Source organism: Xiphias gladius, chromosome 8 (assembly GCF_016859285.1).
Source record: "Xiphias gladius isolate SHS-SW01 ecotype Sanya breed wild chromosome 8, ASM1685928v1, whole genome shotgun sequence".
Classification (NCBI taxonomy): domain Eukaryota; kingdom Metazoa; phylum Chordata; class Actinopteri; order Istiophoriformes; family Xiphiidae; genus Xiphias; species Xiphias gladius.
In genome coordinates this window covers 12,479,486-12,501,509 of record NC_053407.1, presented here as the reverse complement: position 1 = coordinate 12,501,509, position 22,024 = coordinate 12,479,486, and the positions used below count along the sequence as shown (strand labels likewise).

Sequence of the window (22,024 nt, the reverse complement as noted above, 5' to 3'; positions counted from 1 at the left end):
AGTGAGAGGGAACAGTACCAATAGGGAATATAAAAGTTATGTCAGGTGTGTGTGTGTGTGTGTGTGTGTGTGTGTGTGTGTGTGTGTGTGTGTAGATTTATGTCTCTTTATGTGTGGGAGGTGGGGGTTGTTGTTGTGTGGGTGTGCATTATGCAAATACTTACCTGGTATGAGCCCGGACAGGTAGCCAATTGGAGCAGGATAAGGAAGTTAGGAGGATAAAAAACCCATTGTGGTGGAGCAACACCTAGTGTGTCTGCATACTTTCATCTGTCAATTCAAAGATTTGGGAAGCAAAAGGACTCATCTCGCCTGGCTGTAAACACTAGTCCTGTAGAGTATTGGAATCAACAGAAACTGTATTGATCTATATTCAGCTGTGTTGGAAGTGGATCGACGTGAGACCTTTACCAGGCCTGGTCGGACCCCGTTCTACTGCTCTGGTAGGCTTCCAAACTGGTGCAGTTCAAAATAACTAAACACGTTATAGTCAAACTGAAGGCTGGTCTAATAGGGCCAGTGTATATTAATGCAATTTTGGTATGTTCTGTTCATGGTGCCCCGACAGAATGTGGATATTCTGGAAAAATATGGAAGAAACGTGTTTTTTTGTCATAAAAAATTTTGGAAATAGATGTCTTATTTTTCTTTCCCAGTGGCTTTGTATCTCCAGTTCTCTTACATGTAAATCTTGAGTGATGCCATAGCTAATAGAGTAAAAGTGTGTACAATCATACTGAACAGCATTGGAAATTTTCAAAAATTTGCACGTATTTACTGAGAATATCAGATACATAAAAATAAAGTTTTGTTTAATGCCATGCATAATAATGCTGTAAATGTGATATTTCAGCACTCTTTCACATTACCAACACTGGACCTCCTCACTCTGTTGGTGTTACAGAAAGGTTGCATATTTAATGCCATGGCATCAACCGCAGTTTTAATTATAGGTTCGTTTCAAAAGCAATATTTACAGTAAAAAGGTTCATTTAAAAAGCAAAGCAAAAATCGAGGGTATTAAATCAGAACTACCAACCAAGTTAGGTTCAGTGCTATCAAAAGGCCAGTATGAGAGAGATGAAACCAACAGTCTTCTTGAGAGTTGACAAAATGCTTCTGTGAGCTTCTTCACAAGTTATTCTAAAATCATGATAAAAGCATTTACAGTAGAGGGATTTTTCACCATGTCTCATCTAACAGGATATTGATCAATAACTGTTGCTATGTCTTTGCCTTTCTTGTACATGATTGTTGTATTGATAGAAACTACTTGTTGCCTTGTTGATAATATACCTGTTTGACAGAGGTAGACAGTGTCCAGGGTAAACACACACCATAAGGCATTTGAGTAGACTTGGCAGATGAGCAATTGCTCTACTTCGGCATGTCAGCATGTGTCACCTATCTCCAGGGAAAATCTTGTTCAAGGATCTTGACTTTGGGTTTTTGTAAAACGGGTTTGCCAGACTTTTAAGGAGATTCAGTCGCCTGTCAGTATGTCATGGATGTGTTCGGCTGGTAGCAGAGTATTTACTGTTGAAATATGGGACGAGGCTTTGCGTAATTTTGTTTATAACCTATCATAAATGTGTGATCGTGATCTTCCAGGGAACAGGTGAAGCATGGGTCACTGTGTAACAAATTAGTTTCATTGTGAGGCCATCTGAAAGAGATGTCACTCATCATGTTGACCTTTGACAGTTTGTTTATTATATGATAATTCATTAACATTTACAACAGTCACTTAACTGTCACAAACCCTTTTTTCCCATTTCTCATCTTAGACAGAGAATTAATATCCGGTTTCAAAAAAAATTAAGTTCACCTCTTAAAGCCAAAATGTTTTGCTTAAATTTTGGGAAATGTTCCTGTTCAAAAGGGGCATGGATTGTGTAAACAACATAATAACGGAATATATGGAAGCAAAAATTACAATGTAGATTGTAGAATGGAAAACAGTTATTTATTTTGGCAGCAGTCTTAAAAACTAAACTAAACTTAATAACTCTGGCATTTAATGACTCATGTCTCAACCATTCAGAATCCAAATTCCAGGTAACTTAAGAAAAAAAAACATGAAACCAGATACTGGCAGTGTAAACTATCAGAAATGACTAGCTATTGTGTGTGTGCAACACTTCTCCACCTCCTGTTGGGCAAAACAGAGGAGCTGCTGAAATTCTGACAGGCTTTATTTACATGGGATGCAAATATATTTGTGGCTGAGTCTGAAACATGCCTTCATTTTCTACAGAGTGGTGACAAATTAATGGAAAAACCAACATAAAGTGTCTTAGTAAGGTGTTGTTCCACCTTAAGCCTCCAAAACAGCTTCTTAGCCCCATTGGCATTGATTCTCCAAGTCTCTAAACTCTACTGGAGGAATGAGCAGTAACCCAAAGATATTCCCTCATTCGTAGTTTTGATGATGGTGGTGGAGAGCGCTGTCTGACACATCATTACAAAGTCTCCCATAGGTGTTAAGCGGGGTTTTAGATCTGAAGTCTGTGAAGGCCATTGCCAGTGGGTTGATGTAGCCTTGTTTAAGCGCTGAGGCTTTCAAGCCAACTCTGTCGAAAGTGTTCACTTAGGACACGTAGAAGTACTACTATACAAACACTAGGCCCCAGCTCCACACAAAGATAACATACAGTATCACTACTTTTCATACTCCTTAAAGCATTCAGTGAGTCCTTGTTCCCTGTATGGAAGCATCTGCATTTGTTATGATTACACTCATTTATTCAGGATTTCCTTTAATTTGTCACCCATCTGTATACATATACAGCGCTGCAAACCCCTCAGTAGTAACTGCAAAGGTGAAGCATGAGAGGGAGTGCAGTATAAGCTAAATACTAAATCAACTCACAAAGAAATAAGCAGCTGTAGGTATGTAAAATCATTAAGTGTAGAAAATATAATGACATCAGAAATATGTACTGTAAGTTTCTGTTACGTAATGCATTTTGAGCATTTAGTGAACTGAAGAGCTTACAAGCAGCCCAGAACAAATATGATTACAAAACTGATGAACGGATGGAAATGGAAGTTTTACACTTTGTTAAAACAAATAAACCTCCCTTAAAATATAAAGCCCAACTGATCCATTCATCCACAACTTCTCTATGCTGCTACTTTTTACCGCCCTTAGATGGTTTATTAAGCATGGCTCGATAAATGTATTAAATTGAATTAATCAACTTATTCACGCGGATTAGCATTGTAATCTTGACAATTTTTGGGCCCCGACAATTGGGCCACACCTGTGGTTACCAATGGTAACAGCAAGAAAGGTGTAATAATACGGAAAACACTCATTGAGCAGCTACTTTATGATCACGTTTAGATCGCACTGCGATGACAGACACATTGCATTTTATGTGGCTGCTTCTCAATAAAAGCCAACTGTTGAAGCAGTGACACTATGATATTTTGTTTTCATTAGCAGTAACTTGATATGGCTATGATACAGTGTAATGAGAAGGAACAGTAAAAAGTGAGTTTGCTATGAATGACATAAAATTGCACTGGAGATACATGCATGCATTGTTATCCTGTGAATCCGTTATATGTGGGTAGCAATCTGAATCCAGCATGGGAATGACTGACGCCGCCACTAGTATTCAAGACTGCTATATAGAGAGAGAATCAGTGAATGTAATTCAAACTGGGTCTGCAAATCTTAAGGATAATAGCTTTAATGTATGCAAACATTCAGTTGACTTAAACGAACATGCATTAACATATCGTATGTGTTATGAGTATTTTGATCTTATTTGAAGTAAAATCGCAATGTACTATTAGAATGTTTCAAGTGTAGTTGTTTGTTGTGTCATTGGATGCCCCCCTTATTGTTTCATTTTAACCTGTCCAAACAATAAATTACTCCCCTCTTGCCTCAGCCCCTGGGCCATGGTACATCAGAGTGTAGAAGCTGCAATATGAGCGGAACTCCAACCACCACCCTGGACAGCCAGCTGACCACTACCTGGGGCCCAACTAACTCCTACCCTGATGGTGAGGCTTATGGCCTACGCTAACACACTCATGATGAATCCTACTGTATGCCTTCCTGGCAGTATGTGTGCAATCTTCACTGATGGGAATCAGTTAATTAAATTGTCTGAATAATATCCTAAAACGCCTCAAGAAAATATGCTAATTTGTTCTGCTGAAGGATTCAGATTGCTCTCTATTCAACAATCCAGCTTTCTCACTGGTTATGAAACTGCAATGCAAAACAAAAATCCTCCAACAATTAGCGACTGATGTGTTGCTCACCTGGTGAGCCTAGAGCTCAGAAACGCAAGGCATGAATTAGGGTTTCCTGAGTGAGAAGTAGCTCAGCAGCTCTTTTAGTAAACTGCTCTGCAGATTACAGTAATTATTGACAAATACCTTTGGTGGTGGAATTCATGTTTCTGTCATCAGATGCATATTTACATTAAAACAAAATAATTAACTGATGAAGACAAATGCAGTATTTAGAATGTTTTCATACAATGCTAATCACTGATGTCTGTCCCCAGTGCCGATGGTGATGTCTGGCTACACAAGTCGCCTGTGGCCTCATGACTCCCAGCCTCAGTTCTGGAGTAAATACCAGGTGTGGGAGTGGCTGCAGCAAGTCATGGACATGCACCAGATCGATGCTGCCAACATTCCCTTCCAAAACTTTGATATGGACGGCCATCAGCTCTGCAGCCTGAGCTACCAGGATTTCATTCGTGCTGCTGGCAGCATGGGACCCATTCTCTTCCACAGCATCACAGAGCTCAAGTGGAGCGGTGTGTCTGAAAGTCTGAGGGGTTTGTGTGTCTGTGTGTGTGTGGGGGGGGGGTTGATTAGTCCCAATAAAAGAGGAGCTGGGTGATTCATGTTGGGTCTGGAGCAGTCTTGATGAAGTGATGCTGAGAAGGGATCACAGAGCTGTTCAGGGGTCGCACTGCATGGTGCCGTAAAGGGGTGAAGGACTGCTTAAAGTGAGGGAGATGATGGATTTGTTGTTTGCTCTTGCTAGAGTGTGTCTTCTAACAAAGCACAGAGGGGTTGTGAAGCTGAGAAACAAGCTGAGAACTGGTACATTTTAATTAGAGTTTGGAGGCTATTGCAAACAAACTGGGGTTCATCGACCTGAGGCTTCGCCCTTGGTCTTTTAACTATAACTACTATGTGTAGATGTGTCTTAGAGGAACTTATAGGGATAAATATATATAATATAACTTAATGACATTTCAAAACAACAGCACATACAACAGGTTTAACCTCCAAGTTAAGGAAAAATTCAAGGTAAACCAAAAAGGAGCACAATAATGCTATTGTTATTGATGGCTGTAAGAAACCAGCTCAGTATCTTGAAACAAGATGTTACATTTATACGCAGTTTTTAATGTTGGGTATAATTACCACTAAAACTTGAGACTGTTGTGATGGGTAAGACTGTGGCAACTTTAAAATTTAGATTTGATTCCTAATGTTGCTTCGTATTGAAACATGTTTGTTGCTACTTCTGTTTCTCTAGATGTTTTATCGTGAAGAACAACAAAAACAGATAATGCAAGAAGTCATTTTTCATTCTCTTCTTTCCCAATTATGAAAATAGTGAAGGTTTTGGCACTGGAAATGCAGCACGTTCCTCCTGTTTTGAGCTTTAAAGCAGTGTCTGAATATGCCATAAAGCAACACAACAGATGTCCTGCTATATCTGCATGAAATCTGAGACTGCCTCACAGTATAACATATATTTTAGGGCCCTAAAGAGGCTTTCAGTGGTTTATGCAGTGACTCAGTTTATAGATTTTTGATGACTCACCATGAATGTGGAAGTGAATAATCAATCTTCTAATATTACACAACACTGATTAATTTAATTTCCCAATTTGTGCTAGTAATTCACAATCCTTTTTCCTTCTCATCTCTGTACAGGACAGTACCATGTGGAAATAGGGCAACTGGAGCTCAAACCGGAGTGTAAGAGTCTCTCAAACAAGCTATAAGCAAATTAAATAAAATTGAATTAAATTAAAATATAAATATTCATTCGACTTCCGCTTGCTTTTTTTCTTTTACAGTAGATTTCTCCTGTCCATTTCCAGATGTCAGCTATCCACCTGGAGGTATTATAAATATCTGCATCATTACTACTACTAATGCTATGTTCAAAATAGATCATATAACAAATAAACTCTTTCTTTCCACTGTTAACTTAGAAATCTATGATCCCGCAATTCACCCCCTCGCACCTGTTGCCTCTCCCACCCCTTCTAGTCCTGGTGAGGAATTCATAATATATCCAACATAAATGACTATTATCTAAACTCAAGACAACTATGCAATCAAGCTGTTCACAGTTCAAGTCAGCTTCAAATCAGCTAGATCAAAGGATTCAACAAAAGCACTCAACAGTAATCTCCCTTCTGTTTCTCAGACATAAAAAGATCTTACAGTCGTCCTCATCAGGTCAAAAAACACAGTAAGTAAGATGAATACATACTCACATTTTATTATCTTTTCTTTTTCTGAACATATATGTTTAATACTACCATTCAACCCCTGCCCCAAACAGACCCGAGGGGGACCCACTTGTGGGAGTTCATCAGGGACATTTTACTGAACCCAGAGCGAAACCCAGGGCTGATCAAGTGGGAGGATCGGACAGAGGGGGTTTTCCGCTTCCTTAAGTCAGAGGCAGTGGCACAGTTGTGGGGCAAGAAGAAGAATAACAGCAGCATGACCTACGAGAAACTAAGTCGGGCAATGAGGTACGCCTAAGCATCCCGCATACATGGAGTTACAAAAATACAGAACATCATGTCTGCATACCGTAAACACACACTCATGCACATATGCTTTACACTACTTAAGCGAGGCGCTGTCGGTAAAAGTTTTCACTAGAGACTGTCGTCACTGAATGTAATCACACACTGTAGGCTGTGACTTAGCCTTTTCTTTGTGTAAATTTCCCTTGAAGGGGAGTGAAACTTAAAAAAAAACAAAAAAAAAACGCCCTGCCCTTTCAGTACAGTCAGCATCTTAAAATTACACAGGAGTTTTCTTTAGTTGAGCAATAGCTTGTAGAATCTGTGGTGAGGAAGATATTTCACAATGCATTGCTGCTAGTCCAGTTTACTTAAAAGGCCCTTGTTAGTGACATCATTAAGAGCCACACATCTACAGCCAGAGAACTCAACCCTTTAAAACACATACAGTACTTGCCATTCCCTATCACTGATTACCTAGAATGGACTTTTTTTTTTTTTTTTTTTCACTGAAATGGCCCTCTCCTCAGAAAATCTTCCTGGCTGCCGCGATGGTTACAGCTTTACATTCAAATGAGCTAATCTAATGAGCTTAATTTCATTGTAGTGCAAACAACTGGGAACTACAACATGTGCCCAGAGGTATTGTCACTGTGACCACAAAGCTGATTTTCTATTTACTGTTGTGCAGCGATGGGATTTGCAGCTTGATGGCATCACCAGACAGATTGGTGCTCTCTCTTATGAATAACAAAAGCAGAGGAATAACAACCAAACTAACTTTGTTGCAAAACTATTCCTTTGGTTTGAATTACTTTGATTTACTTAAAAAAATGTGCACATTCCATAGGTCTGGATACATTACCTTATCTTTACAGGAAATTTAAAACATTATTAGAGAGAAGACCATGATTTAAACAACAGAGAAACTGAGGTTGCCTGTTATTTATTTATTTTTTTTCATTTATCAGCTATTGGTTTTTGAGACACCTATTTATCATCTATTTGATGAAAAATTTACAGGGATCATTAATAATCAAACAAGAAAAAAATGATGACATTTTAAAATTATAATTATTTTAAAATTTTTGATGCCTTTCTCCTCATATTTTCTTCTACACATCCTAGGATTACAGAAATATGATAAACACAGTAACTATAATCAGTTTCACTTGCTTTAAAAAAGCAATATGAAAAACCGAAATTTTCTAAAGAAAATTTTCGGTTAAAACCTCTTTAAATGATAATCATTAAACGGAAAGTTCCACTTTCAGTTTAACCATCTGAAATTACCATTGAAATTAATTCACTGAAAGGGTTTCAAGTGTCAGTTTAAGTATAAGCACTACAGTGAAAGGAGTTTATGTGTCACTTGAATTGTACGAATTGACATCAGTTGTATCAGAGTGTATCACTGAAAAAATGTAATATTTTATTGTTTAGTTTAAACCCAGCAAGCAGTTGAATTGTCAGTGGGCTATGTATGTAAATGCACACTGACAGTTCAAACTAAATGCAGTTGAAATTTAATTTAACAAATAAGAACCTAAAGCATCTGAAAATTTAAACACACTTTAGATGATCTGTAATGAATTCAATTTTGAATTTCATTTACTAGTCAGTGCATCTGTGCTTTGTTACAGATATTACTACAAAAGGGAAATCCTGGAACGAGTAGACGGACGCAGACTGGTTTACAAGTTTGGAAGGAACGCAAGAGGATGGAGGGAGTCAGAGAAGTGACTATTTCATTAATTTATGTTTTATTTGATGTTATATGCAAATGTGATGTTTTATTATAGTTGCAACTGAGTGTTTTTGATAAAGATATGTTTGAACTGTTTACACATTGTTTATAATGGTATGTTTGCCTCATTATTTCTTTCTTTAAATCCAATGTTGTGACACTGCACTGAGATGTTCTTTATTGTGCCTTATTAAAAAAAAACAAAAAAAAAACACTTTGCTTCTTATACCAACATGCCAGAAGGCAAACTTCACAAAGACACGTTTAAAAAAGATTTCACTGAAGAAAACGATATCAAAACTGACATAAAACATGATGAATCTTCGTTTTCTTTCAGATACTTTACACTGTTCAAGTCCCAAAAGAGCACATGTTGATGTAGCATTCAAACACAGTTGGCAAACAGATGTATGCTCAGCGTTTTGACATTGATTCAGTGAAGTGTCCTTTGGGAAGCATACTTCATCACAGCATTAAAAACAAAAATAAATAATAACAAAAATAACATGTCACAAGTACAATGCACCAATGACATACAAGGATAAATAAAAAAGAATAGATAAAGAATAAATATTTACAGCAAAGTAACATCATGGTTTGTCCTATTTGGTTCATTTCATAGTTTGCATTCACTAAACTGTAAAGTGTGTAAATGTTTGTCTATGTTTCATACAAATAAAGCTTGTGATTGTTTTTATTATATGAAAGCCATTTCTTCAGAATCACATTTACTACAATTTGGGTGTCATGGTGTAATCAAGAAAAGGACAATTCCTGAGATGCCCACGAGATGTTACTCTGATCACTTAGATCAATCAGCTTTTTGCTTTAATCTACGCCCGAAATTGTCACTATTCTCTCCCAGACTTGACCTAATTGACTGAGTGTGACTTACTGTAGATCTGCAGCTGTAAAACTTGTTCCCCCTAAATCAGTTGCCCCATGCTCTTAGAGATAGTGCAGGTCATTTCTGATTTATCATGACAGAGTGAAATGCCAGACAGTTAATTGTTGGCCAGTGCGTGCCATAGCTGCCAAGCAGGTTCCTGCAGGCAGCAGATGAATGACTGGGCTTCGATGGCCAACAAGATTAAAGCAGTGTCAATAAAAGGCTCCTTTCTTTGACCTGTGTTCACAAGCAAATCTGGGTCTAATCTTCATGCTGATTTATCTCACTTTTGTAACCCTTCTTTACATAGCATGGCCTGGATTGACACCACGGTCTGTTATTATCTTTCCTGATGGGTTCAAACTTTTTCCACTCTCACACACATTGTTTAAAACTAGACATGAATCTTGTAGTATCAGACCTAAGGGAATTTCTAAAAGATTAACAGATAATTTCTTCCTGGTGGCAGGAAACCATCTCTGATTAGAGAAGTTTGCACATCATTTTGTTTTCCGTTGATGATTGGATGAAATAAAGAAATTTGTGTGCAGAAACAATATAGTCAGTGACTGCTCCTGATTGGATTGAGATAAAAGCTACTGATTGCCATATTGTTACATTACATGAAACAAGCAAGAATTGCAATTCAAATTAAAGTGCATATCAATCATATCCCATTGTTTAGATTCTGTCTTGTTACATTATTCACATGGCGCGATCTCACTTTGTAGTTTCTTTAGTGTAGCACTTGTCATGATCCATATATGCTTTAATCTGGAATATATACAATATTAAACAGAATTGTGATTAATGTTTCATTAAAATAAGAAGCATGATTAGAAGTTGTTTGTGTTTTAAATGCTTAAATAATGACAGGGAGAAGGAGATTGTGTTTGATGCTGTTTCTGTGAGGCAGAGAGCAACTGTTAAACAGCCACAAACAAATGAGGGAAAGCATTATGAATAGGCTTTGTGTATTATTTAACCTTTACCTCATATGCTTCATTGTATTTCATTACCATAGCATTAAGACACCGTGTATTGAACATTAACATGAACATTAATATAGCACAAAGAGGCGGACATGGCAATTAATGGTAGTCTCCAATGACTGATCAGAGGCACAGAAAGGTATGAACCTCTGAGATCTGTCCTCAGTTTCATTTTTGAATGATGTGGATGCTGCTGTGAGCTGTGATAAGGGATAATGTTTGATGTGACTGACTGAAGATAAGTGAACAGTTAGGCAAATTGTCTAGACTGATCTAACCTCTGCAGCACAAAGAGACAGGAGATTGATTTTCCTAACAGACCATTGCCCTGTGAATGCAAACGCCAGCTTTACATACCCACACCGTGCGAGTATCCGTGTCAGCAGCTGACATTTGATTCAAACCGTGAGCCTTTAATATGCATCACTCTGTATGTCACAAGTTTTGTGTGTGATTCTCTGAGGCCTATGACTTAAATGGTTGTCAAGTATTATCTGTAACTAAGACAGGATAATTTGGTAAACGCACTGTTAAACCAGCGTAACAAGTATGTACAACAATTTGTTGGAGGGCACTGGCAGCAGGCACTGATGGCACGTAGGCAAACATGCAGCCAGACCTGTTGTAATAGATCTGGGAAGGAAGAAAAACACCCACGAGATATTTAATCCATGTGTGTCACTTTAGTGGCAAGTGGTTTGATTGCACAAAGACTGCATTATAATGTGAATTGTACGGACAACGGTCCAGGAAGATGACAACAAAATATATGTACAGCTAGAATTATCTATTGGCCTCCTGCACCGCATGTTAATCGGCTGTGCAGACGAAATAACGGCAGCCTTTGTTTTGCTAAAAACAATATGCAATATCAGTCCACAAGTGCCTTTATCTCTTATTGTCAGAAAAGGATTTTCAGATTTGAATGAGCCACGGAAGGGCTATCTTATTATTTAAAAGGGAAAACATTAATTCAATCAGATAGATGCCAGAGGAAGATCAGGGAAGTGATGAAAGATAGCCTAAGCGTGGACATAAAGACATTCAGCTGGGATTTTGTATGTGTTCCATGCCTGCTCAGTGGGGCTATTGTGTTCACTCACAGGCCTGGCTTATCAGCGCCCCTTATCATTTTCTCTTCACACTCAGGTGGACCTGTGAGGCATTCAGCCTAAACTGTGAGCTGGACAGATTGGAACTGCGTCAGTGATGCAGCTTTGCTTTTTTGGGAGGGTACTGTGCTGCAGCTCTCTGCCCAGTTAGAAACAACACACTACTTTATAATCTTGTCAAAGAAAAAGTAACATGTAAGTGAAAGTATAAAGATAAAACTAACATCTAAAACTAAAATTCCCAAAGTTTAGTTGCACTGGTGATGAATCAACAGTTAAGAATCAATCAACTCATTCTTCATTTACATTAAATAAAAAAAAACCCTGAAGTCAGGTCTTTCTTTTCTGCATTTTTGATGAGACCAAAACTTGAGGAAGTTTTCATGATAATGCAAGGTTAATGTTATGAAACGTATTTCCTGCTAATATTTTTGTACTTTCCATTGACATTTGTTTTCCCGTGTACTTTTGACCATTAACTCGCCCAATAATAGCCTTGTTGGCACATAATGCAAAAACAAACCAAAAAAAAAGAAAAAAAGAAAGAAAAAGAAAAAAATCCGTGTAGATTTTCATGTTGTCACACATGCTTTTTTGATACAAATGTCAAGTTTAAACATATGCAGAGACATTTTTTTTTCACGTCTGACAAACCCACATTTGACTAAGTGAAAATGACAAACATCACATTATAAGTAATAAAAACAAAAAATAATAGAATTAAATTCATGTCACAACGAAATACTTTCACATCTTGATGTGAATCTTATTCTTCCCACAGGTGAGAAAGAAAATAAAGATAATGTGTGTGAAAAGTGTCTTTGGAGACATGAAGCTGTAATTAGCTACATGTGTAATTACATGTAATATGTTACATGCAATAATTTCCCATCTGACCAACAATAAAAAAAATCAAAATCAAAATCATATTTATTTATTGTTTTTCATACATGTTTTCATAAGACAGATTCATAAGGTAGATTAAGATGGATTGGATATAAATATACAGGATATCATTACATAATACAAAGTGTGTTGTAGAATATTTCCATTATTTCATTGTTCTTGAGAGAAGACATAACCTTTCCCCAACCACACACACACACATGCAGATTTGTTGTTTTATTTCTTGTGTGTTCTCATTTCCCTTAAGGTAGAATTTTACATGGTCATACATGGCATCAAAGAGAAACTGATTTGATTTACTAAATTAAATCAGAGACATATATGTAAAATTTTTCATTTTCATTTTCATTTTCATTCCAGCAGTGACACAGCAGCGACAACAACAACAACAACAAATTAAGTTAAATTAAGTTAAGCTCAAGTTACGTCTTGTGACAGAGGATCTAAAAAGAGCTTGGTTGTTCAAACAGAAGGACATAAGCATCCAACACTTTGGAATATATTGAGAAGAAATATGAAATTTATACAGTGAATACTGATTGTATAAATTACTGAGTTTAATCTCTATATTTCTAATTCTGATGAACCACCCAGAGTTTAAACAAATAAATTCTATTATAATATAAAAATATATATGAAACAGATTCCTGACATGATTTGGACATTTAACAATATGTATAATGCACACTAAATGAGTACATTAAAGTACATTAAGTAGTAAGAAATTGGCTACAGTGATTAATAATATGTTAGTTATGAGCATTAGTCGCTTTTCCACATGCAATGTTCAGAAATGTATTTTAATTTTCAAGTTTTAAACACCTATCTATTTTCTACCGGAGCCTATGACATTGTACCAGCAGGGGGCAATAGGTCGCTCAGCGCTGGACATTTCGAGCATTTGAATTTGAACCTGAACTCAACAGAGGAACGGCGTAAATGTCATCGAAGGACCCAAAAGAGTTACTTCTTTTTTGGCCTACTCGTTTATATCAAAATAAATTAAGAGTACCTTTCCTGTGCAAACTAAAAAAAAAACCACAATTCCCTGTTTATTTGTAAACGTTCTCTGGAGTTGATGATTCTCACAGGATTAATCCTATTTTTTTAATTACACAATCCTCAGCCCATGCTCCCTCCCCGTTTTTTTACCGTCAGGCATTCGTAGAGACACTGCTCACCGATGGTGAGGACGACAACATGGCGGCCTCCTTGCGTCTGGGTCGTCAAGGAATTTTATTTGGTCTCAGATTATCTCATTTTAATAAATGTTTGTGGGCCACAAACCCATGGCAGGAGCAAGTCAGATGCTTCTTTCAGTCACCCTGGTTTCTCGGTGAGTGTTGACTGTCTAAGGTGTTGTCCTTTTTTATGCTGACATTTGCTATCATCATTTTCAATTTTGGTTAATCGTGTAATTCGGTTACTTTCCTGTCGTTTTTCATAATACGATAACTAATATCAGTGTTGCTAAATCGGAAGACTGGCATGTGGCATTCCAGCTTGAACAGTTTTTCTCGGGTTTTAGGGAGTTTGGGCATTAGGACAGGGGGAACTTACTTGAACCTCTTCGGAAGCAACTTGAAATGGACGTAAATTGTTACCGAACCGCAGCGTGAAATTGTTTGCGCTGGGTTCGGTCCAAATCTTTCAGCTGTGATAGTAGACTGTAGGTGACTTCTGCCACAAGGTAGCTATTAGTAAAAGCTTCTAAAACTGCTCATAGAGACAGAGAGCCGTATCAATCCAGGCTGCAGCCAGTGTTATTTAGCAATCTGTGAATCTGTCAGTCTGGTGGTTTAAGATGATTTGATGCCACCCTTCGTTTCTCACACTTGCAACAGTGGGTCCAACGGTTTTCCGTAGTTTCAACTTTAAAACGTATATAGTATTAACAAGTTACAAGTTGGAATAATGTATCTAAATCAGAGGTTGTTTTTTGGGACAGTAAAAAAAAATGTATTTAAAAATATATATATAAACTAAAAGGCCGTTTCCAGAGAAGACATTCTGATTTGTCATTGGAGGAAAAGTGCAGGTATTTCTAATAAAATTAACAATGGCTCAGTTCTTTTCAAGTGTCCCAGTAAGACTGACAGGTAAAGAGTGATCCAGCATGCACAGTACCAGAGCAGTGAAACCAAAACAGCTAAATAGATTTCAGCCATTATTAATTTTAGAACTTAAACCTGCACTTTTCTTATTGTGACATGTCAAAATTTCTTCCATGAAAAAAGGCTGACTGGATCCAGTGGTCAGACAGCAATAATAGACCCTTTCCCCGGCAAAGATTTTGACTTGCCAAAGCAGGAACAGCGCACTGGAATTAATAATGTTAATGATGGCTGCATTCCATTTAGGTGAACCAGTTTTGGGGCTCTGGTATCGTGCATGCTGGCTCACTGACATGGCTTATTGGAATGGAACCATTGTTAATTAAATTATTTGTTGAGCAAAAATGTCCGCTGAGAAAAGCATCTATCATGCCTACATTATTGATGAGACTATGCTGACAATAACAACTTAATTAAGATGGATAATATTGAAGAGGTTCAAGATGGATCATTTAGTCATTTCACCTGCCGTCTTCTGTGGTCTTACACCAAGCTGTATTTCATTACATAAAGTGTGTAAATGATGTCGGTAAATGGCCACAATCAGGTTTGGGAAGTGATAGACAGTTCCACAAAAAAAAAAAAAAAAGTCTGACAGCACAAAATTTCAGCACACTAACTAGTTATGTTTATTTAACAGTATTTAAACCGATATTACTGTCATTGGCATTCCTAATTTTCATGTAATGGAGAAAAATGTAAAAAGTGAAGTAACTATAGGAATATACTGGCCTTCTCTATACACACTCAAGTTTTGTGACATTGCCAAATATCCAGCAGATGGCAGCATCACATAACATGTCTATAGACCACATACATTTTTATGGAAAGTTGGATCCTACGAGAGCTCTAATACCTCACCTAATGTACTTTGATACACTATTGACTGAATTTGCCATTTGTATTTTTGGAGTGAATTTATTTTACTTTATTTGATTACACATAATTGGCAGGATTTTAAAAAAAAACATTAGTTATATGTGCATGTATTGTTGCAGTACATTTAGTAATCAAGAAAAAGTGCTGGGTTGACAAGACCACATGCCAGGATTTTTGATTCTTGATTTATGGTATTGGATTAATAACAATTTGCACTGTAAAACTGAGAGACACATAAAAAATAGCTCAAAATTGCTTTTGTATTTCTGCCAGTTATTTTTATTGTGTTTCTGTGCTGAATATTTAATTAAATGCTTCCTGTACAAGCTGCTTCATATCTCAAGTACATTTACTTTTTCTGTCTATTATCTATTGTATCTAGATAACTTTCTCTTTCTATAAATCATAAATGTTACATCTGGGCAGGTCACAGAGCATATAGAATACACTAAACAAAGGGGTTTTCCTTTTGAGTTAGGTTATGTTTGAGCAGTTACCCGGACTGCTCTAAAGCACTTGCAGGCCAGCTTCAGTAAAACAATGATGCCACTGCAGCTTGGATTTGTGATTTGCTCTGGCAGCCTGAAGACCCAGTGTCCAACACAGTGCTGTGAGCCAGATGAACCCTGGCCTTCTGAGTGGCTGCAGCTGATGACAGTGGGCATCTTTGATGGTAGCTCAAAGGCTTGCAAGACTACGAGTGCCTCTGCAGCCTCTGATGCCGTGTCAGCCAGAATCGCAATTACATAAGTGACCTGTCAGTGTTCCTCTGTCATAGTGGCACTGTCTCGTCCTATGCTCTACTGCCGAGCTGAACATGTTGAACCCCCTGAGGCCTAGTTGCAGCCAAACACTGATACTTCTGGGCGTGTTACGTGACTTTATTTTTACATTAACAAAGCCTGGTTGAAGTTGTAAGACCTGGCTTTAGAAATGTTCTGAATATGATTTAATGTAAATATATTTGCTTTATGTTTAAGTCTGATGACCCCTGACATTGTTGCTGCTTCAGTGTAAATTATCTGTTATTGTCTTTCTATCCTCTAGGTGTCAGCCCACTCAAAGTGCAAATGCCCGCTCTCTCCCCCACCATGGAGGAGGGAAACATAGTCAAATGGCTGAAGAAGGAAGGTAATAGAAACATATGACATGAGATTTTATTTGCCAGTTTCTTTACCACACTCCTCTGCTTTACTTTTTTTTAACTAACCTGTCAAAACTACTGTGTGTTATAATTTGTTATCCAAAGAGACAGGTGGCTCATTTTACTTCTACATGAAATGATTCCCTTCTCGTTGACGCTACCTAAATATATGTAATTCTTACAGTAACGCGCTCTGAATCTGTGTTCATCAGATCAAAGAGTTCAACATTTCTTTTTTTTTTTCATTTCTTTTTTTTTTTCTTACAATGATGGACCAACGGTAGCACCAGTCATTTACTCTATGACATCACTTTGCTCTGTAAGGCAGAGGCCGGAGCAGTGGATCACCTGAGGGCCTCTGGTGGCTAATTGGCTCTAGGAAGCATGGCAGTCACTATTCATCACAGCGTAGCAACTCTGCTCAGCCGTGCGCCCACACTCTCATTTATCAGGAGGCAACACGCTGAATTCTGATTGGCTGCTTTGCTTTGTTGCCATGTGCCTCTATGACTTGGGGTGAGATTGTACATGTGTGTGTAAGTGAGAAAGGGAAAGAAAGTAAGATAAATTGTCAGTGGCAAGTGAAACATTCCGGATGATACTTTCTGCCCCCAAATTCATTATAAGATTAAAAAAGCGCTTACAAAAAGCACTTTTTTTCTATGATGGTAATATGATTAACTGTTCTACAGTGGAATGTTGTGTGAAGAAGTGTTTTTTGTCAGTGTAGAAAATCACTTATTATCTAGCTTCCTGAAATAGAATTTAACATGAAATAAAACCCTTTCTGTGGAATTGTAAAAGAAGCTATTTTTTCACATAACTATCCATCTTTGAGTTTTCCTCAAAACATCAAAACAATATCAGCATCTTGATTAAGATATTAAGATTTATTTGTACAGGAAAAAAACTGGCCATGTAACCATGTAGTCTAAGTGTAATTTTTGTTGTCTTTCCCACTGCCCTTCTGGTAGAGCAGAGGTGAAAAGGCTCAGGGTCGCCTGTTTAATCTTTAATATTGCACATCACACCTAACCCCTGGGGTCATACGTTGTTAAAGTCTCATACAAATCCAATCTTGACTCCACTACTGCTTGCCCTCAGGGGCTTCCAACGTCAATACTGCCTCTGCTCTTTCAACCTTCCCCTCACCCATACCCATCTACTCTTCCCTTGACCCACCGGTTTTCCTTCCCACACATCTCCCCTACTTTAAACACAGCTTACAAATTTGAGGTTTTAGATTTTTATTTTTTTTTTTTTTTTTTTTTGCCTTTGTCATAGCACTGCTCTTTGCTACATTCCTAAGTGATGCACCTCTCTTACACCGTTTTCTGCCAGAAGATAGAAACATGACCAGATGTCAGATCTGGATAACCCTTGACCTTTATCCCATACACCGTACCTCTTTATTTGCGTTTTAACACATGGGCATATGTCACACACAGGATACAGTAATTCTGTACATTGTCTTGGCTGTCTAGAAATTGACACGTGCTGGGGGCTAGAATGTGACCAAAACATTCTTTAACTTCAACATTAGACTATTGATTCTAGCAAGCATTTCCTGTACAAAATGAGCTGTGGTCAGCTGTAGTTTTTTTTTCTGCCTGTCTTTTTGTCCACGGAGACTATAAGGTCCATTTGTCTTGTAAGTTTTTTCTATCGGAAACCCATTTTAGTTGTTGCACAAACAAGTGTAACTCAAAATGGATATATGTGCATGGAAGGACTGAGGCAGTGGGTCCTAATTGCCATCCTCTTTCACTGCTAAGCAGATGCTAATATATTCCAGCACTCTCATGTGGTGGACCAGTGGGAATCTACTGGGATATCTAAGGATAGGCAAAGATCTCGCCTTCTATCAGACACACTGCGTTTCCATATCTCACAATCTTTCCAGTGAACAGTAATTAGGCTTTTTATTTGATATGTCGACCAAAGCCAGAGTAGATATTTTCTTGCATAACTCTTTTTTCCCTTCAATGGTCTTCTTTCATTTTTATGGCAACTTATTTGTTATCTGTTCGTGAAAAGCCCCAGTGACAGAGCAGTTGTTTTGAACATGCTGCTGATGATTACGATTCAAGCTTTTCCTATCACAGCTGAATGAATCATTTACACTTACACTCTTTTAGTAAAGCAAAGATTGTTCGCGAACCAGGTGCTTAGAATGCCAAATAAATGTTTGTGTTGTAATAAAAGTTCTCATGTGTGTTCCTTTACCTCCTCAGGTGAGGCAGTGGCAGCAGGCGATGCCCTCTGTGAGATTGAGACTGACAAGGCTGTCGTTACCATGGAATCTAATGATGACGGCATCTTGGCAAAGATCTTGGTGAGTGAGCAAAAACACACATACACCTCTTCTGCAGGAACAGATGACAACAGTCATACTTAAGCCTTGAGTATGGTTTTGGTGTGTTACCTATGAAAGTAGAGGGTTGAGGGCGAATTTAAATTGTGTAAAATGTGTCAGCACCGGGATTTTAAATTATCTTTTTTGACGATAGTGTTCTTCAGTTTTCAGTTCTTGTGCTATTTTGCCTTCAAACTATGTAAAGTCAGCAATTTGTAGTAGTTATGGTTATTTTTTTAAATTCAATTAATATTCACACAGAGTATTGTCCTTAATATTTGTGTGATTCTTTCAGGGTTCCTTCGTTGCCTATGCTAATTTGCTACGCATGTTAAATCTGTTTGCCCTATACAGTGACAGCACAGCTTTGACAGGATGTCTTCAGTGACAAATATGTCTCTCCCTCCATACCCCCATTGTGCTGTTTGTTGTTTGAATTTTTAATAGGCTGCCAGAGACAGAGCGATCAGTTGTCTTTAATCAGTACTCCATCACGTTTGTTCCCCTGAACAGAAAGAAGAAGATGTTTTATCCTCTTTTGTTTTTTGACTGATCTGCAAAAGATGTGAATACAGTATGTAAAGTGGGAGGAAATGGAGGTGATTTAAACAAGATGTAAGTTCACTTTCTTGGTTTCCCTAGCTTTAAAAACTGAAGGATGATGGTGAGATGCTGCTATGTTCATTCCCATGCATGCACAAGAACTCAAAGCCTTGCTCCAGAGTGCCTTATCTAATAATAACACGACATCTTCCTTGGCCGTGTAATTTTTTACACCCTCACATTCTGCTGAAGCCTGCGTGGAGCAGGGTTTAATTAGGCGATGTGTCTCTTTATGCAACCTTAACAAAAAACAAATACACAACCAATCTGCAGCAGCAGATACACACAACAAATGCCCACCCAGATACATTGTCCTTGAAGAATATACTGTGCTTTAATATGCACTGTCATACACATAGAAGTAGCTAAATTAATGAATAAATAATCAGAGGGAGGAGTGTCAATTATAACCCATAGGCTTATATCTCATTTTTCCTGCCTTACACTTCACTTGCTTCCATTCTTCCACATTCCCTTACTCCATCCTTGTCTTAGCTACTGCGGGGATGAGGTAGTTTCCATAGCAACCGCCGAAGAACTGGGGGTAAGGTCTATAGAGCTGAAACTGGCAGAGAAAGATGGTCTGCATTAGATAAGCCCCCTAGCTCGGTCTCTCTCTCTCTCTGATAAAGAGTATACGTATAGTTATTAAGAAAAACAGCAGCTTTTGGCAATATTTCAGACTTTTGTACATTCCCCTTACGAGACATGGGCAATGTAACATCCACTTTGTCTGGGTCAGAGTACATTAGCCCTTAGTGGTGTAATGGTGGCTCGCCAAGGACCCAGTAGGTTTCTAATTTAAAGGCTACCGTAATTACCCGCCTGTGGCCAAATGCCCAGGCAGGCTGCAGTAGACGTGGAACTTCCTGTGCTCCGCAGGGGTTATTTATGGGGGTCAAGTACCGATATGGCCCTCTTCCAATTTCCAACCATGGCTCTTGGGGGTGAGAGAATGGGAGGGAAAATTCCTGCTTGTACTGGGATGTAGGGGTTGGGGGTAGTAGTGTCAGCACCATGAGCACAGATTACTGTATCTCATCATGTTCTTACTGCGTTGCTGTACCCTGACCTGAGGGCTTCAATCTGAAAATCTGCCCTGGGTACAGTCAATTATAGCCTGTAAGTAATGACACGCCTGTTTGCAAATACATAGATGCACATAACTTCCCTGTGTTCAGCTATATTTCAAGATGATTGCTACTGAGAATGAAATTGAGAATGCCAGTTTAAAAATGGTTTGATAAGTAGAAGAATCTGGATGAATTATGGTTTGATATAATGAATTTCATGGCAGATAGGACTGATAGATTGTTGAATAGATGGTACAATTGATGAAGATATCCAACACATTTTGTGATGCTAACCTGTCAGTTTCCCATTTTTCATTTCCTTACCTCCCCTCTACACATGCTGTCATCCATGGGATCAATTTCAACACCAAAAGCTATGTGTCCTCTAAATCAATAGTTAGTATAAATCATTCTCTAACCTTCTGAGGTCAAAATGGGTGAAAAGCCTGTCTCTTTCTTCTACTCTAGAATTTCTAAGCAATCAAATTTCAAAACAAGAGTAAAGAACCTGTAGGCTATTAGCAAAAAGACTTAAGTGAATTATTTTACATTTTATATTTTTCTTGTGTGTTTGGGAAAGTGTATAGGTGACACATTACGTTTATGATATCTTGCCTTTAGAAAAAGCAGAAAGTGGAGAGTGATTGAAAATATGGGATAGAAAAAAGGAAATGAGCTTTGATAAAGGTTCCTTTACAGTTTAAACCCAGAATATCGCAGTGATATGGTTAGAAAGTTAAACAAACATGAGTCTCAAAAAAATGAGTTGGTTCTGTAGCTCCGGCATGAATTGTGTCTTTGTGTTTTTACATTACATTGGAATGGCAGACTCTTGTTTCCAAGACGAAGGGTGTTGCTGCAGTCTACTTTATGCTATATCTGTCATGCTTGTTCAGAGACAAACTATGTCTCACTCCTTAGACAAGAACTCTCTCATTTTTTTTTTTTTCTCTGTTTATGTGCAAGCTGAGGTGAAATCTATCTTCCTGTTACAAATAAACCTACTCACACACTATATATTCTTCCACTGTGCACTGTTTGACCTTGAGTTGATGTCACATATAACAACTGACTGACAGGCCTGAAATTTTAAAGTTTGAATAGAACATATAAAAAACCTTCATAGCAATAGCATCCAACAGTCTGTTGAAGTTAAAAGAAATGTTGATAACTGTTGAGGCTAAGCTTATTGGGACGGAGCTGTTTAGACTCCCAGGGGACTTGTATGGCTGTATGGTACCAGTTTGCTGATAAGTAGGTTAAAACTCATAAAAGGTCTAGTCTGACTTTGAAATATCATTAGCCTTGCTGATGGGCTCTGGAAAGGTTCCGAAAGAGTCCTGTCTGAGAATCTGTTAGACTTTTCACAGTTGCTAGTGAAATGCCCCAGGACTGGATCAGGCCAGCAGACTCTTTCTTTGCAGTCCTGAGCCTATTTACATTGAGCA

General features: G+C 38.0%; 2 protein-coding genes across 3 annotated transcripts in view; both read left to right on the top strand.

The window, feature by feature from the left end:
- Nucleotides 1-279: 279 nt before the first annotated feature.
- ehf (ets homologous factor) lies at nucleotides 280-9,104 on the top strand. 2 transcript variants are annotated; one of them, XM_040133442.1, is made up of 9 exons: nucleotides 280-443; nucleotides 3,906-4,020; nucleotides 4,533-4,790; nucleotides 5,929-5,973; nucleotides 6,075-6,119; nucleotides 6,213-6,275; nucleotides 6,431-6,475; nucleotides 6,569-6,764; nucleotides 8,405-9,104. In XM_040133442.1, the coding sequence occupies exons 2-9, from the start codon at nucleotides 3,945-3,947 to the stop codon at nucleotides 8,502-8,504; spliced, it is 828 nt and encodes a 275-aa protein (XP_039989376.1). In that variant the 5' UTR covers nucleotides 280-443; nucleotides 3,906-3,944; the 3' UTR covers nucleotides 8,505-9,104. The 2 variants fall into 2 exon arrangements, with proteins under 2 accessions (XP_039989376.1, XP_039989375.1); XM_040133441.1 differs by having other exon boundaries at nucleotides 4,533-4,811.
- Nucleotides 9,105-13,607: 4,503 nt separating this feature from the next.
- Nucleotides 13,608-22,024, top strand: part of pdhx (pyruvate dehydrogenase complex component X) — a 28,752-nt gene continuing 20,335 nt past the window's right edge. Inside the window, exons 1-3 of the mRNA XM_040133908.1 lie at nucleotides 13,608-13,743; nucleotides 16,448-16,531; nucleotides 18,779-18,879. Coding sequence (XP_039989842.1) covers nucleotides 13,608-13,743; nucleotides 16,448-16,531; nucleotides 18,779-18,879 — 321 coding nt within the window. The remainder of the gene's footprint in view (nucleotides 13,744-16,447; nucleotides 16,532-18,778; nucleotides 18,880-22,024) is intronic.